The sequence below is a fragment of the Mustela erminea genome, chromosome 2 (assembly GCF_009829155.1).
Source record: "Mustela erminea isolate mMusErm1 chromosome 2, mMusErm1.Pri, whole genome shotgun sequence".
NCBI classification, from domain to species: domain Eukaryota; kingdom Metazoa; phylum Chordata; class Mammalia; order Carnivora; family Mustelidae; genus Mustela; species Mustela erminea.
This window is the reverse complement of record NC_045615.1, coordinates 28,527,520-28,543,011: the sequence shown is the minus strand read 5'-3', so window position 1 is coordinate 28,543,011 and position 15,492 is coordinate 28,527,520. Positions and strand designations below refer to the sequence as shown.

General features: G+C 36.8%; 1 protein-coding gene across 1 annotated transcript in view; it reads left to right on the top strand.

Annotated features, from left to right (window-relative positions):
* ANXA10 (annexin A10) overlaps positions 1-15,492 on the top strand; it is a 117,442-nt gene that overhangs the window by 71,876 nt on the left and 30,074 nt on the right. Inside the window, exons 4-6 of the mRNA XM_032332595.1 lie at positions 5,241-5,354; positions 12,887-12,977; positions 13,986-14,065. Coding sequence (XP_032188486.1) covers positions 5,241-5,354; positions 12,887-12,977; positions 13,986-14,065 — 285 coding nt within the window. The remainder of the gene's footprint in view (positions 1-5,240; positions 5,355-12,886; positions 12,978-13,985; positions 14,066-15,492) is intronic.

Sequence of the window (15,492 nt, the reverse complement as noted above, 5' to 3'; positions counted from 1 at the left end):
ATTTTATTGGTTTCTGATCCTCTTTTCTTCCTTCTTATTCTGAACTTAATTTACTTTCTAGTTTTTTGATATGGAAACGGGTCATTTATTTCATATGTTTTTCTTATAAATATTTATTTATTTTAAAACTTTTATTTATTTATTTGACAGACAGAGATCACAAGTAGGCAGAGAGGCAGGCAGAGAGAGAGGGAGAAGCAGGCTTCCCACCGAGCAGAGAGCCCGATGTGGGGCTCGATCCCAGGACCCTGAGATCATGACCTGAGCCGAAGGCAGAGGCTTAACCCACTGAGCCACCCAGGAGTCCCTCCTATAAATATTTAAAGCTAAGAATTTATCTTCAAAAACTGTCTTCACTGCATCCCACAATTGTAACATGTATTTTCACCTTCAGTAAATTGAAAGTATTTCCTAATTTCCTTGTGATTTATTACTTTATCTTTAGACCATGCAGAAATACATTTTTAACTTCCAAATATTTGAGATTTTCCAGATATATTTTTATCATTAGTTTTGAAGTTAATTGTGTTGTAGTGAAAGAACAAATTCACAAAGAGGTACATTATAAGCCATATTGAAGGAAATCTCTCAATCATGGGTTATTACAAATATGTAAGGACCTGGCTACTGGGAAGGAGCTACAGCTGGACATGGGAAAGAGTGAAGGGGCAGAGAGTATTGAGAAAGCAAAGAAAACCCAGTCGGGACAGCATAAGTGGGCAGTCCTCTATTTCCATGTCTAGGACAGAAAGAAGAATCCTAAGGACAAAGCAGAAGTTTGAGTTCCAGAGCCAAGTACCACACGTACTTGACTTGACCCTCAAAACACCTATGCAAAATACAACTGACTTAGAGATGGGGAAGAGTAAAGGAAATTAAAATTATTTCGTAATTTTTAAATAAAAGATAGTTATTAGATTTATTGCAAACTTTGGCAGATTCCCTACATGAATATGTGATTCCTTTTAAAAAACTATTTTTTTGTAAAATTTTATCTGGGAGAGACCATTAAGAAAAGAAGTAAGTATTGTATCCTAGATGTTTTAAACAACTAAATAATGGGAAATAATTTGTAGAAATTATTCCAAGGGCACATTTGTTTTTATTTTTACATAAAAGATATGACATTTAAATTTTTAAAAATTAGAAATTAAAGTTAAAATATCTAATATTGGGGCGCCTGGGTGGCTCAGTGGGTTAAGCCGCTGCCTTCGGCTCAGGTCATGATCTCAGGATCCTGGGATCGAGTCCCGCATCAGGCTCTCTGCGCAGCCGGGAGCCTGCTTCCCTCTCTCTCTCTCTGACTGCCTCTTCAACTGCTTGTGATTTCTCTCTGTCAAATAAATAAATAAATAATCTTTAAAAAAAAATAAAATAGCTAATATTAATTAAGATTATTCTCTCTTGATAATACATATTGAGAAAAAAAATCATTATTTTGAGGGTGCTAATGCAGCTCAGTCAGTTAACCATCTGCCTTCACCTTAGGTCATGATCAGGGTCTTGTGATGGAACCCCACACTGGGGTCCCCGCTCTATGGGGAGCCTGCTTCTCCCCCTCCTTTTGCCCCTCTCCCTGCTCACGTGTTCTCTCTCCCCCTCTCTCAAGTGAATAAATAAAATCTTTTTTATAAAATCATCATTTTAAGAGCATAATGACTTGGTGAATTAAAGGAACATAGGCTTAGAGTTCCTTTGTCACCAAAAGCTGCCCTGCTTCCTGAGCTCCCACAGGAGCAAAGATCCAATCATCACGTAATTCTGTGCTATAAATCTTATTTAATACTCATCTTCTCTTCAAGTGGATCTTTCAGTCCCTTCAGATTGACTTATTCACACCGCATATGAAAACACACATATGCAGACACAAGGATTACCCTCAGCTGCCCACTTCTCTTTTACTGACTCACTTAACTTTACAAATGTGGATCAGTCAGGGTTCTCCAGAGAAACACAACTAACATAATATGCATACATTGGCACATCTGCTTGCTAGGTGGCAGGAGCCAGACTCCTTATGGACAAGCCTGGGAAGGGGCTTTCTGGCACCTGCCGCACGCAGCTGTTTCTCATCCCAGGAATCCTGGGCAGGCGCTGGGCACCTGTGAAGGAGCGCGGAGATCCCGAGAGATGAGGCTCCCTCAGGGCGAATGGTTCACCTGCGCCCTCCCAGAGGCCGGTTCAGCTGGGCTCTGAGCCTCCTTTGAGGCTCAGCGCATCGCAGCCCATCCTGGCCCAGCCCTGCCGTCTAGACCCACACCTCCTCCTCCTACGTATCAAATAAAAGGGAAAAAAAATCTCTCTCTCTCCCTTAACCCCTCTCTCCCCCTCGCTTTCTCCTTGTTCAAATCATGAAGGACCTTATAGCAAGGATATAATAAGGAGCTCAAAATTTCTTGTAAGAGCAATGGCGAGCAGTTCAAGGAGGGCAGCATGACCTATCTCTAAGTAGAGAGAGAGATTTTAAGGAATTAGCTCACGTGGTCCCGGTGACTGGCAAGCTCAAACTCTACAGATAGGCCTGCAAGCTGGAGACCGGGGGAGGAACTACAGTTCAATTCCACAGGTGGGCTGTTGGCAGAATTCTCTCTTCTTCAGGGGAGGTTAGCTTTTTTCTATTAAAGCTGTTAACTGGCTGGATGACAGCCACCCATATTTTGAAGGATAATGCTTTACTCAAAGTCTACTGATTGAAATGTTAATCTTGCCTACAAAATAACTGTCACAGAAACATCTAGAATCAAGTGTGATCTAATTAATATCTGGGTACTGTGACCCAGACAGGTTGACATATAACATTAACCATACAAATGGCTTCTCCATCTCCTGTCACGGTGCTACTCGTCTTTTCTGGTCTAAAAGTGACCTGGTTCCCTAATCCTATAAATTCATTCTGATCTTTTATCTTAATTCTTCTGTTTTGAACTACTGCTTTTGGATCTTATGCTGTGAAAAATTATATTGAAAGCCCTAGAAAGTGTTTCAGCTCACTTTTTACTTGTTATCTCTGAGTTTGTGAAATGTGAATGTCCTTAAAAACAGAGACTCTTGGGGCACCTGGGGGGCTCAGTGGGTTAAAGCTTCTGCCTTTGGCTCAGGTCATGATCCCAGGGTCCTGGGATCGAGCCCCGCATCGGGCTCTCTGCTAGGCAGGGAGCCTGCTTCCCTTCCTCTCTCTCTCTGCCTCTCTCTCTGCCTACTTGTGATCTCTCTCTCTCTGTCAAATAAATAAATTAAAACCTTAAAAAAATAAAACAAAACACAACCCAGAGATTCTGTTGCTTTTCTCCAGCACCTTCCACTATGTGTTGGAAACAGTATTAAATCAAACAGTATTGAAAAACTGCGATCTTTCACTCAAAAAAAATTTTTGGACTCCTGCATGAGAATATGTTTCACAAGCTAATATATTTATATGTGTATATATAACATAAAAACATATATATGTGTTTTTAAAAACACATATATATGTTTTATTCATTGATATCAACCTGAGTACCTAGAAGAGTGCCTGGCTCATATTACCTTAACAACCATCTGGTAAAGAAATTAGAAATATTATTTCTTATATCTTATTAGATATAAGAGACTGTAGAAAGTACCCAATCCAATGCTTAGACAAATGGTACAAAAATTAGAATTAAATACAATGTAAATTCTGTGGAAGAGAGTATCTTATGCTTCTTGTATATACTCCAAGCACACACAACTCTAGACATTATTAATTGCTCATTTAATGAGTACACTGACCTTAGCAAAAATTCAACAGATTCTCTGTATTACCAGTTACCACCTTATTAGATAAGTGCTTTTATTTGCTAAAAAGAAAATCCACAATATAGGAATGGTATTGTCAGATTATACTAAATAAAATAAAAATTATGACTATTTCATTTTTGTCCTAATAAAACTTGTGCCTCATTGGCATCTTTCACTTGAATTCTATCATTGAATCACCTCAGAACTAAAATATTGTATTTTTTAAAGTAAAATTTAATATACTATATGTTTTAGCAAAAAATGTTCAGTTTTAAACATCTTTTAGATGCCTTTGTAACCTTAAAAAAAATACATCTTATATATATATATATATATATATATATATATATATATATATATATATTTAAGATTTTATTTATTTATTTGAGATAGAGAGAGCACGAGCAGGGAGAGGGGCAGAAGGAGAAGAAGAGTGGAGGGAGAGAGAGAAGTAGATCTCCCACTGAGCAAGGAGCCTGACTTGGAGCTCCATCCCAGGCTCCATCCCAGGATACCTGGATTATGACTTGAGCCAAAGGCAGATGCTTAACTACTGAACCACCCAGGCACCCCTAACATGTATGTTTTTAAAATATCCATTCTACACTAGTAAAATAAAAGTCAAAATTAAAATGATCATCTGTAATATGTATTCCAAGAACAAACATTTAGCATGCTTCTTCTTTTCCTTAACTGTTTAATTTTTAATATTTATAAAATATACATATTAATGTGGCTATTGGATGAAAGTTCTTAGATTACTCAACTCATTTATACAAGCTTTTGGCAATAGGATAACCAGAAACTCCTGCTAAAAGACCCTGCTGCAATGATAAAATAAAATGCATATTTTATTTAAGGTTTAATATTTCATTAATTCCACACAAGAAAACTAAGAATTCCCAACAACAATGTTTTTAGGTTACAATTTTTACTTATTTTCATAATGGATCAACAGAGAAGTTGTAGAAGTGTAGGGATTAGGAAAAGAAGATCATTTTTTTTTTATAAAATATTTTATTTTTTATTTTAATATTTTATTTTTTTTTAATTTATTTATTTGAGAGAGAGACAGTGAGAGAGAGCATGAGCGAGGAGAAGGTCAGAGAGAGAAGCAGACTCCCCATGGAGCTGGGAGCCCGATGCGGGACTCAATCCTGCAACTCCAGGATCATGACCTGAGCCGAAAGCAGTCGCCCAACCAACTGAGCCACCCAGGCGCCCAAGATCATTTTATTTTTACATGACTAGAATGTCCATGTAGATGACCTCTCATGCAGAGATGTGATTACATTTATCATTTTCAAGTCCATCATTCCTATAATCCATGTATGTGCATATATGTGCATCAAAACCTGGCTTTTTACTACATGAAATGACATAGAAAAGAACATCCTAGTAAAAAACTTTCTATAACTATCCCATTTCTCCTGTAAAATTGGTAACTAATGTAATAAAAGTATTTACTTTTCCATTCATAGGACCTAATTGGTGACCTGAAGGAGAAGCTTTCAGATCACTTCAAAGACGTCATGGTTGGCCTCATGTACCCACCACCATCCTATGATGCTCATGAACTCTGGCATGCCATGAAGGTAGTGGTCTAACACAAAAATATACCTGTAATAAGTACAAGGCAGTATTTCAGTAGAAAGGGAACTGTCCTGTGATGTTACTGTGTGATCAGGGGTAATGGAGGGAATATCTGAGCAAAAATTAAACAATGAAAATGCTGCACTCAGGAGAAGTGACCATGTTAGGAAGACGGACCTCTGCACCCTAGTAGCTGGGATCAGCCTGTTCTGTCGCTGTACAAACTCAAATCCACTGACCCAGCTCAATGCCAAACTACCAAAAGAAAAACCTGAATAAGTTTCCAGGGCTATTCATATTCATCTCTCCCTGGTATATACTCATATAGTAAGCAAAAATGTTCTAAATCATGTGAACCTCTTTAAATTATTTGTAAAAACTGTACTCACTAAGTAAAAATAGTATACTGAGTCAGAGACAAAATATAGATGATATCTTTGCTTATTATTGTGACCTTAAGTTACTCCTTTACAAAAACTATTGCTCAAATGTATAAAAATTTTACTTCTAAAGAATTTAATTTTTCCTTACAGAAAAGTCATTTCCATGAAATAAATTGACTACAGATTTGTTAGAGACTTTGTTGGCTAGGGATGGGGTACAAAAGATTTTTACATCTTTGCAAATGCCGATATTAAGCACCTGCAGAACTGGTGCAATCATTCCAATACAATGCCTGCCAATGACCAGATTACTCAATCTGTGAACAATGTGTGACAGAAAAGAGGAAAGGGGAACAAATTAAGGGAACCTGGATTTTAGCCATCATGTTTGCAGATGAGAATAGTCATTGTATATAATTCATATACATTTCAACCAATTGCTTCTTTCTAAGTTGTATATGGCAATGCCTACCTCTTGCAAAATAATGTGACTACAAACTATAAGAAGGAAGTCTTAGGTTACAGTTTAGATAAACTGTTGTATTTTATCAGTATTACATGGAATGGTAAGGATTTATGAAACTTTCTGGAAGATGTGTTGTCTTTTTAATTACTAAAGCAAAATAATGGATGCATAATAGATATAAGAGACTATAGAAAGTACCCAATCCAATGCTTAGACAAATGGTACAAAAATCCACATTTAGAGGAGGAGCAAGATAGTAGAGGAGAAGGAGGCCTAAATATCATCAGGTCCCAGGAATTCAGCTAGATAGATATCAAATGATTCTGAACACCTACAAACTCAACAGAAGAGATAAGAAGAGAAGCAATTCTAGGAACAGAAAATTGACCACTTTCTGGAAGGTAGGAAATGTGAAGTGAATCTGAGGCAACATTTGGGAAGATATCCGGCAAGGGAGAGCACAGTAGAAGTCCGCTCCACTGAGAGACGTTGCTCCAGAGGCTAAGAGGGAGGTGGAGACCTCATGGAGACAGCGTGTTCTCAGGATCTGCAGGGTCACAAAAAGATCAGAGTATGGCAGAGCTCCCATGTATGGGAATGGAGAAGCCGGCTACAGAGAGAGAGCTGAACTGTAGGTTCTCAGCTCCTTGTTACCCTAAACCATGATCCAAGGCACAATCAGGCCACTGCTTTTTGGGCAGGGACACAATAAGCAGCAGATCCAGGGAGACTCACATCCCTCCTCTGAGAGGAGTGGTGTGGGAGTGCATTGCAGGAATCTGCTGGGTTTGGAGACTCCAAAGTGGGCCGTGTACCAGAGATAGAAACAGTCACAAGCTGGGTGGACTCAGAGTGTAGCTGGAGATGAGGGAGACAGGAGGGATTGACTGTTTTTCTCTGCGGGTGTACTGAGGAGTGGCGCCCTGAGCTCTTGACTCCTATGGGACCAGAGATTGGGAAGCCGCCGTCTTCATTCCCATACAGAAAGTGTTGAGGGAACAAAAGCTACCAAGAGCAAAACAGAGCAGATTACTTAGCCTGACCCCTAGAAAGGTCGGTGCAATTCCGCCTCAAGCAAAGACATTTGAGAATCACTGCAACTGGACCCTTCCGAGAAGATCAACAAAAGCATCCATCCAAGACCAAGTTCACTAATCAATGATAACTGTAGAACTCCAGAACTAGGGGAAAGTAACACATAGAATTCATGACTTTTTTCCCACGATCCTTTAGTCTTTCAAAGTTAATTTTTTTTAATTTTATTGTTTTCTTATTCTATTTTTTAAATTTTTTCCTCTTTCCTATTTTAATGCTTTTAAACTATTTTATCTTATCAATACTTTTTTATAAAAATATTATAAAATTCTCATTGTTATAGTCATATTTTATCCCTTCATTGTATTTTATTTTTTTGTATTTTATTGCATTTTATTTTTTGTATACATATAGGTTTTTTTTTCTTTACAGTTTTGGGATCAAATTTCTTCTAATAGATGAAAATATAGTGCATGACTTTGTTCTAGTCTCCAGTCTGATCACATTCTTTTTTTTTTTTAATTTTCTTTTTTCAATAAACTTCTTATCAACTCCTTTTTTAGAACCTTTTTTAATTTTCATCTTTACAGTTGTATTCCTTCCCATCATGTTTACCCTTATTTTTGTATATATATAAGTTTGTCTTTCTTTAAAATTTTGGGAGGTAGTTTCTTCTAACAGACCAAAATACAACCAAAATCAAGTGTGTGGCTCTGTTTTATTCACCAATCTAATATATTTTTTTTCTCCCCTTTCTCTCCCCCCAGCTTTTGGTCTCTTCCAAGTTGGTTAGTGTATATTTTTCTGGGGTCAATGCTACCCTTTTAGAGTTTTGTTCTTTCATTCATCTATTCTTATCTAAATAAAATGACAAGGTGGAGAAACTCACCACAAAAAAAAAAAAAAGGCAATACTGATGGTTAGGGACCTAATCAATACAGACATTAGTAACATGTCAGAACTAGAGTTCAGAATGACAATTATCAAGGTACTAGCTGGACTTGAAAAAAGCATAGAAGATACTAGAGAATCCTTTTCTGGAGAAGTAAAAGAACTAAAACCTAACTAGTCAAAATCAAAAAGGCTATTACTGAGGTGTAATCAAAAATGGAGGCTCTAACTGCTAGGATAAATGAGCCATAAGAGAGAATTAATGATATAGAAGACCAAATGATGGAGAATAAAGAAGCTGAGAAAAAGAGAGATAAATAACTACTGGATCATTAGGGGAGAATTCGAGAGAGAAGTGTCAATTACATAAACCAATTCATAATAAAAACAAAGGAATACATCAACAATAATACAATAATAACTTTATTATTTATTATATATATTATTATTTATTATGAACACTCCCCTCACCAAAATGGACAGATCTTCTAAACAAAAGATCAACAAGGAAATAAAGGTTTTAAATGACACAGTGGACCAGATAGACATTAGAGATATATTTAGAACATTCTATCCCCAAAAATAACCGAATATACATTCTTTTCTATTGCACATGGAACATTCTTAAGAATAGATCACATCTTGGGTCACAAATCAGGTCTCATCCAGTACCAAAAGATTGGGATCATTCCCTGCATATTTTCAGACCACAATGCTCTGAAGCTAGAACTCAATCACAAGAAGAAAGTTGGAAAGAACTCAAATACATGGAAGCTGAAAAGCATCCTACTAAATAATGATTGGGTCAACCAGGACATTAAAGAAGAATTGAAAAATTCATGGAAACAAATGAACATGAAAAAACAAGTGTTCAAAAGTCTTTGGGACACAGCAAATGTGGTCCTGAGAGGAATGTACATTGGAATACAGTCCTTTCTCAAGAAACAAGAAAGGTCTCAAGTACACAACCTAACCTTACACCTAAAGGAGCTGGAGAAAGAACAGCAAACAAAGCCTATAGCCAGCAGGAGAAGAGAAATAATAAAGATCAGAGCAGAAATCAATGAAAGAGAAACCAAAAGAACAGTAAAACAAATCAACAAAACTAGGAGCTGGTCCTTTGAAAGATTGACAAACCTTTGGCCAGGCTTATAAAAAAGAAAAAAGAAAGGACCCAAATTAATAAAGTCATGAGTGAAAGAGAAGAAATCACAAGCAACAACAAAGAAAAACAAACAATTATAAGAACATATAATGAGCAACTATACACCAGCAAATTTGACAATCTGGAAGAAGGATCCATTCCGTGAGAGGTATAAACTACTAAAACTGAACCAGAAAGAAATAGAAAACCTGAACAGACCCATAACCAGTAAGGAAATTGAACCAGTCATCAAAAATCTCCCAACAAACATGAGCCCAGGGCCAGATGGCTTCCCAGGGGAATTCTACCAAACATTTAAAGAAGAATTAATTCCTATTCTCCTGAAACTGTTCCAAAAAATAGAAATGGAAGGTAAACTTCCAAACTCATTTTATGAGGCCAGCATTACCTTGATCCTAAAACCAAAGAACCCCATCAAAAAGGAGAATTACCTGTACCTTTGGGGATAAAAATATATGTTTATAAAAAATTAAAAATTTAAAAAAAGGAGAATTACAGACCAATATCCCTGTTGAACATGGATGCAAAAATTCTCACCAAAATACTAGCCAATAACCTCCAACAGTACATTAAAAGGATTATTCACCACGACCTAGTGGGATTTATTCCTGGGCTGCAAGGTTGGTTCAACATCTGCAAATTGATCAATGTGATGCAATACATTAATAAAAGAAAAACAAGAACAATATGATACTCTCAATAGATGCAGAAAAAGCATTTTACAAAGTATAGCATCCTTTCTTGATCAAAACTCTTCAAAGTGTAGGGATAGAGGGCACATACCTCAATATCATCAAAGCCATCTATGAAAAACCCACAATGAATATCATTCTCAGTGGAAAAACTGAGAGCTTTTCCCCTAAGGTCAGGAACATGGCAGGGCTAGCCACTATGACCACTGCTATTCAACATAGTACTAGAAGTCCTAGCCTCAGCAATCAGACAACAAAATAAATAAAAGGCATCCAAATCAGCAAGGAAGAAGTCAAACTCTCACTCTTTGCAGATGATATGATACTTTATGTGGAAAACCCAAAAGACTCCATGCAAAAACTGCTAGAACTCATACAGAAATTCAGTGACGTGTCAGGATATAAAATCCGTGCACAAAAATCAGTTTCATTTCAATACACCAACAGCAAGACAGAAGAAAGAGAAATTAAGGAGTCAATACCATTTACAATTGCTCCCAAAACCATAAGATACCTAGGAATAAACCTAACCAAAGAGGCAAAGAATCTGTACTCAGAAAACTAAAGTACTCATGAAAGAAATTGAGGAAGACACAAAGAAATGGAAAAATGCTCCTGGATTGGAAGAACAAATATTGTGAAAATGTTTATGCTACCTAAAACAATCTACACATTTAATGCAATCTTTATCAAAATACCATCATTTTTATTCAAAGAAATGGAACAAGTAATCCTAAAATTTATATGGAACCAGAAAAGACCCCAAATAGCTGGAGGAATATTGAAAAAGAAAACAAAAGTTGGCAGCGTCACAATTCCACCTCAACCTCTATTACAAAGCTGCAATCATCAAAACAGTATATGGCACAAAAACAGACACATAGATCAATGGAACAGAATAGAGAACCCAGAAATGGACCCTCAGTTCTATGGTCAACTAATCTTTGATGATGCAGGAAAGAATGTCCAATGTAAAAAAGACAGTCTCTTCAACAAATGGTGTTGGGAACATTGGACAGCCACACACCGAAGAATGAAACTGGACCATTTCCTTACACCACACAAAAAGAGACTCAAAATGGATGAAAGAACTCCTTATGAAACAGGAATCCATCAAATTTCTTGAGGAGAACACAGGTAGCAACCTCTTTGACCTCAGCCTCAGCAACTTCTTCCTAGAAACATCACCAAGGACAAGGAAAGCAAGGGCAAAAATGAACTATTGGGATTTCATCAAGACAAAAAACTTTCGCACAGCAGAGGAACAGTCAACAGAACCAAAAGACAACTGACAGAATGGGAGAAGATATTTGCAAATGACACGTCAGATAAAGGGCTAGTATCCAAAATCTATAAAGACCATATCAAACTCAACACCCACAGAACAAATAATCCAATCACAAAATGTGCAGAAGACATGAACAGACATTTCTGCAAAAAAGACATCCAGATGACCAACAAACACATGAAAAAGTGCTCAACATCACTCAGCATCAGGGAAATGCAAATCAAAATCATAGTGAGATACCACTTCACACTAGTCAGAACAGCTAAAATTAACAAGTCAGGAAAGGACAAATGTTGGTGAGAATGTGAAGAAAGGAGAACTCTCCTACACTGTTGGTGAGAATGCAAGCTGGGGCAGCCACTCTGGAAAACAGTATGGAGGCTCCTCAAAAAGATGAATATAGAGCTTCCCTACACCCGGCAATCACACTACCGGGTATTTACTCTAAAAATGCAAATGTAGTGATCCAAAGGGGCACATGCACCCCAATGTTTATAGCAGCAATGTCCACAATAGCCAAACTATGGAAAGAGCCTAGATGTCCATTAACAGAAGAATGCATAAAGAACACACACACACACACACACACACACAGGAATACTATGCAGCCATCAAAAATGGACTCTTTCCATTTGCAATGACATTGATGGAGCTAGAGGGTATTATGCTAAGCGAAATGAGTCAATAAGAGAGAGACAATTAATATATGATCTCTCTGATACAAGGAATTTAAGTAGCAGGGTGGGCGTTCATGGGGGGTAGGGAGAGAAAAAATGGAACAAGATGGGGTCAGGAGGGAGACAAAACATAAGAGACTCTTAATCTCGTGAAACAAACTGAGGGTTGCTGGGGCATGGGGGGGTAGGGACAGGGTGTCTGGGTTATGGACAGTGGGGAGGGTATGTGCTATAGTGAGTGCTATGAAATCTGTAAGACTGATAATTCACAGACCTGTACCCCTGGGGCAAATAATACATTATATGTTAATATAAAAAAATTCACATTTAGGGAGAGGCAGGGAGCGGGCCCTGAAATATCTTCAGAAAACTTGGAGACCCTGATTCTAATTCCAGCTTTCCAAAGACTGATATTCTAGCAGGAAAAAAAAAAAAAAAAGATGAGCATCATGAGCCTTGTTCAAATATCTTTTACCATTTTATTTAGAAATGTCCATATTGTTTTATTCTAAATGAAGGAACAGAGTTTTAGAAAATAGTATCAGGGCACCTGGGTGGCTCAGTGGGTTAAGCCTCTGCCTTCGGCTCAGGTCATAATCTCAGGGTCCTGGGTAGAGTTCCACCTCTGCTGAGCAGGGATCCTGCTTCCCCCCTCTCTCTGCCTACCTGTGATCTCTGTCTGTCAAGTAAATAAATAAAATCTTAAAAAAAAAAAAAAAAAAAAAGAAAGAAAGAAAATAGTATCTTCCGAGGTTCAAGTGACTAATAAATAGCAGAGCCAGAACTAAACTGGGCCTATCTTTATCCCAAACACATTTTCTTTCTCTTCTGTTGCCTCTCAGAATACCAGAAATGTTGTAAATCCTTATTATATGTAAGATGCACTATTATTCCCAGTACAACTGTCTTTATATTTCTCCATTTCTCTGTATTACAGGGAGCAGGCACTGAAGAAAATTGTCTCATTGATATTTTAGCTTCAAGAACAAATGGAGAAATTTTCCAAATGCGAGAAGCCTACTGTTTGCGTAAGGAGCTATATTTTACACACATATAAACTTTTTTTTTTCAAATAACACACAAAATATTTCAGTTTATGTGTTTTTAAATTTTTTTCTAAGACACTTTTATGTTTGAAATATCACTCACTCAAGACCAATTAACTCAGTAAGTTAAATTGATGATTAGGTTATCAAAACTGAAATGATTCTCTAGACAATCAAGTTAAGCAAAATTTCCAGGAAAGTAATTGCAAGTTTCTATGAGGTGAGTGTTTATATTAATGCAGGCAAGTTCGTAGCACCGAGCTTCAGGAGCATTTTATTTCTGACCCAGGAGAGACCAGGTATATAGAAAAAACAGAGCAATGGACAATAACCGCTCAGCAAATTCTACAAATATGGGTAACTACTTCACTTTAAATCTCATAGTCACTGTGATTTTTACATATTTTAAAAGTAGAAAAGTTAACTATCTTCATTTTCAAAAAAGTTTAAAGCCTTACATGGCTTTGAGTGTGTATTACCTCTCACTGAATGTCAAGAAACTATTCTAGACAGTTAGCCCTGTTGCATTTGAACAAGAACAATGGGAATTTCCCAAAGGGAATGAAGTAAGAACCTTCATATAAAATATTAAAAGGACACAAAGCACTTGGGAAAAGTGCTGGGATGAGTAGCAGTCTATGGAAATAGAATGCAGAATTTCAAATTTTGAGAATTAGAAAACTTGAAATGACTCCCTGTGTTGTTTTTCAATTTTGGAATAAAGATAATAGCTTTTTAAGAAAGAAGACTTTTCCTATGTTACTGTTAGGTGTCCACATGACTTTGGTGGAATCTTTAGGAGATTGACTTCATCTGAGTAGAAGGCAATAAGTGACAAAGGAATGTCAATAGCTTGTATTTCCTGTGCTTCCCACTCACAACTGGGGAAATAATATTAACTTATCCAAAGTATGTTGATATGTGGTTCTTTAGTAAATCTCACCTTTAACATGGAAGTTTTTTTTATTTCATTTTGTTTTGTTTTCCTAGAATACAGCAGCAACCTTCAAGAAGACATTTACTCAGAAACCTCAGGACACTTCAGAGATACACTCATGAATCTGGTCCAGGTACGAAATTCAAAAATTCACGTCTTTTTGCATTACTAAGAAAACATATGTTTCATTTTCAAAAACTAGGACAGAAAACTTCAGTTTAACAGTAAATTCTATATAATAATATTTACCGAATAAGAGCTAAACACAGAGCGCTGTAATAGAAACTTGCCTTGGATACAGAAACAAATGAATATGAATAATACACCAGTTCTATTCTAAAAAAATCTACTATATATAAGATGATGATGATTACAGAAATATACATAAATAATTATATATTATAAGGATGTTAAAAGATTAAATTATTTTAAAAGATTAGAAATTAGAATTCTATTTTTTAAAACTACTAAAAAGGTAGGGTGCATACTAGCTCCTGAGATCTTAGTACGGTCTAGTACTATGGGAGGAGAGAACTACAAAATGCTGTAATATAAACATTCTTAGAAGCATTTTAGAAAAAAAAAAAAAAAAACAGAGATTCGGGGTTCTGTGTGACTAAGTTGGTTAAGCGTCTGCCTTCAGCTCACATCATGATCCCAGGGATTGATCCCCACATGGAGCTTCCTGCTCAGCAGGAAGCCTGCTTTTCCCTCTGCCTGCCCCTCCCCCTGCTTGTGCTCTATCTCTCTTTCAAATAAATATAGAAAATCTTAAAAAAAAAAAACACAGAAAATCAAAACTATTAGGTTCTAGCTTTCTGTCTAAAGAACTAATAAGTAGAAATCCAGAATTTGAACTGACCTATAGACTCCCAAGTGCCAGCATATGATCCTCAGCACTGCCTCTAAAATTTCTGCTGTGCCATACCTTACCACAAAAGAGCACTACTTTAAATTAAAATTAAAATTGTGACTTGTTTTATTTTTCTGCACTGAAAACATGGTATGTGATTATTTCTATTCAGTTAGTATTTCTTGAAAACATCCCACATATTAGCATTCTAATAATATGTTTAGATATAGTTAACCTTTGTTTTATGCATATTCTTAAATATGACTGTCATCCAATTTAGCAAAGCCATGAAGCAACCTCTTGTGGACTTTGAGAAGTTTATAGCTGGGAAAAATGTCTGAAGAACCAGTATTTTGGTTTGGTTTTATGTTTTGTGTGTGTGTGTGTGTGTGTGTGTGTAATGAAAGAAGCATTTGTAAATCCCCCAAACCTGGGGCACCTGGGTGGCTCAGTTGGTTAAGCATTGCCTTCAGCTCAGGTCATGGTCCCAGGATCCTGGGATGGAGTTCAGTATCAGGCTCCTTGCTCAGCAGGGAACATGCTTCTCCCTCTGCCTGCTGCTCCCCCTGCTTATGGGTTCTTTCTTTCTTTCTGACAAATAAGTAAACAAAACCTAAATAAATAAATAAATAAATCCCCAAACTTTTCTCTTTATGTCAAGAACATAAATCAAGTAGTTGGTAGTTACCACAAAATTTCACTAAGAA